This window comes from Aplysia californica, unplaced genomic scaffold, assembly GCF_000002075.1.
Source record: "Aplysia californica isolate F4 #8 unplaced genomic scaffold, AplCal3.0 scaffold00394, whole genome shotgun sequence".
NCBI lineage: Eukaryota > Metazoa > Mollusca > Gastropoda > Aplysiida > Aplysiidae > Aplysia > Aplysia californica.
In genome coordinates, this window is record NW_004797664.1 from 635,297 (window position 1) to 638,009 (window position 2,713).

Consider the following 2,713-nt stretch of genomic DNA (forward strand, 5'->3'; position numbering starts at 1 on the left):
GGGGGGGCGGAGGAGTAGGGGGGAGTAGAAAGGGAAGACAGGTGAGAGTGAGAAGCCAAATGTTTTTATTTCTAAAATTACAAGGGTGAGAGGGGGTGGTACTTACATTTACTTTTATTAGAAAAGAGTGAGACTAAGTACAGTCGAAATTGTCCATGATGGCCACCCAATGTCGAGGAAATGAGTGGTTGTGTTAGACAGGTGGACTTCTTGGGCAGTGCCTTTATAAAACAGAAAAACCACAAAGGGAGGAGGGGTGTTTAGAAGTAGCCATATACAGTTGATTGTCGTGGACTAGTGTTCGTTAGAGCAGTTTCCACAGTTTGAACAACCAGCCACAGCGGGTTTGTGTAGGAGGTACTAACTTCTCGTTACCCCCCTCCCCCCCATACGCACACATACACACACACACACACACACACACACACACACACTCATTGCAAATTTGTGTTTCTTGTATTTAAGTACCATTTTTATCAATATTTTTATTTTCTCCAGTCTGGTGTAGATGTTGTATACGAGTCCGTTGGCAAAGAAATTTTCCACACATCTCTGAAACAGTAAGTATTTTGAGTTCCTTAGGAATTCGCATTTTACCAAAGTTGACTTCAGTGTTCCGGGACAGAGTATCTGACCCTTGTCTTTTTTATTTAACAATTGTGTAACAACATGGGGGAACAGACGCACGTCAATTTTTGGGTGTATTGAGTTATTGAAGTTATTGGTGAAATAAAGCTGGTTCATTTTTCTTTCTTGTGATTAGAAAATTACCCATCTACCTTGAATAGAAGTCGAGATATTTGCAATTGAAGGAGGCAGGGGTCACCTGATTTCAGAGGTAGAATTAGCAAGAAAATGGCCATCAAAGTCTGGTATCTTACATACATAGCTTGAGAGACCCTGGAAACTTGTACATGTAATTATAATTTTTGGGTGACATTTATCAACTTTTTTCATTGAAATCTTCGCAGAAATGTGCTTCTCGACATATGTAAAAGGTGCTCAACCAAAAATATTTTTTTTCTTAAATTGCAAAACCTGCAGAAAAATGACCATTTCTCTGATTTAATTATTTTGACAAGCCCCTGATTTCACCACGCTGCTTCACAATTCGGCTTTCAAAGAAAATAGTAGTTTCTTCATTTTGCACCTGTCTGTCTGTTTGTCTGTCTGTCTGTCTGTTCACCTATCTATGTCTATCTATTTTCTGAAATACTCTGCCGTAGTAGTTAGTCCTGACAGGCATGGCCAAAGAATCTTGACTTTTTAATTACAGTCAAACACTGGTAACTCGAATTCGTCGGGATAGGAAATAGTGTTTGAGATTTCCATAATTTGTCATCTCCTTGAAAGCCCCAAATACAAAGAAATAGAGAGAAAATCAAGGGAGGTAAAAAGAACTTTAAAACGATTACATGTAATGTGTTAGCTCCCATCCGCATCGCGCGAGTCCAATTGCATGATTGCACGTGTCACGAGACAGTCATGCAGTGCGGTCAGCATCACTCCCCAACCTCCCTTCCCCGTTCCCCCCTTCCTCCAGCCTCTCTTGGTGAGACAAGGACCATGTTTTGGCTAACACACTATCAAAGAAACACTTACCCGTGGCCAGAAAGGCTGTAAAGCCGGGTCTTTAGTTGAGAATGTGAAGTGGATTTGTTCAAGATTCAAGTGTTGCGTGTTCGGGAACTCAGTGAAGTCAATACAATTTTATTATAAATTGGGCACACACAAAAATTGCGTAACTCCCTGCAGACATTTCCATAATTTTAAAATATTGACAAAATAGAAACTGTTCAGACAAATTAGACGCAGTTTTCTTTTCCTATGAGGGCATTTCTTTCTTTCTTTTTACATTAAAAAAAAATTATTATAGCTTTCTCAGTCTTTTTGTGGTCAACAATTCAATATAGGCTACCCCAAAACCGTCTGGCTGCTATGATTGTTAGGTGAAAAATAATTCAGGATCAAGTGAGTTAATGAGGCCCAGGCTCATCCAGACTCTACCTAAAGCGGTCCCCATGGGTAACTTGGATCTGAGTCACTTGATGTAAACTGTGTTGATGGGGGCGTAAAACATAGATCTAAATCTACAATTCTAATCTTTTTACTTCTACAGTTTGGCAAACTTTGGGCGCCTTATCGTGATAGGTCAAGTGTCGACCTACCAGGGGGACGAGGCCAAGACCTTGGGAGACTTCAAAGACGGGCCATCTGCAGCCATTGCAATGTCGGTTAGTGATTTGGATGAATTAATACAATGGAACCAGTATTTATTTTTGTCCAGATAAAAACAAATAAAAACTGATAACAACGAATAAAAACTGATAGCAATGAATAACAACTGATAACAACAAAATAACAGCAAATATCAACACAAACGTCCTAGTTTAGTTGCTTTTACTTGGTTTTTAAGGTAGTCTTACACTGGTATTTATCTTTGTCGAGATAACAACAAACTACAACTGATAACTACTGCTGAGTCGCAAGCGCGAGAACGGAACTGAATCGCCACTCTTTCCTGCGGAACGTGATTCATGATTCACTTCAGCGGAATGCGGAACTGTATCGCCAAACGATTCCCGATTCACTCCCCTGTCACTGTCACCACCTTGTGGCATGTTTGACCTACTGTTCAGTCGAGTCACGAGCGCAAGAACGGAACGGAACACTTAGTATGGCTCCCCCTATTTTACAAAAGATGGTATAGTCC

At 40.4% G+C, this 2,713-nt stretch overlaps 1 protein-coding gene across 1 annotated transcript in view; it reads left to right on the forward strand.

The window, feature by feature from the left end:
* Positions 1-2,713, forward strand: part of LOC101856363 (prostaglandin reductase-3) — a 25,688-nt gene that overhangs the window by 17,541 nt on the left and 5,434 nt on the right. The window contains exons 10-11 of the mRNA XM_005103886.3: positions 499-560; positions 2,120-2,234. Of these exons, the coding sequence (XP_005103943.1) occupies positions 499-560; positions 2,120-2,234 (177 nt within the window). The remainder of the gene's footprint in view (positions 1-498; positions 561-2,119; positions 2,235-2,713) is intronic.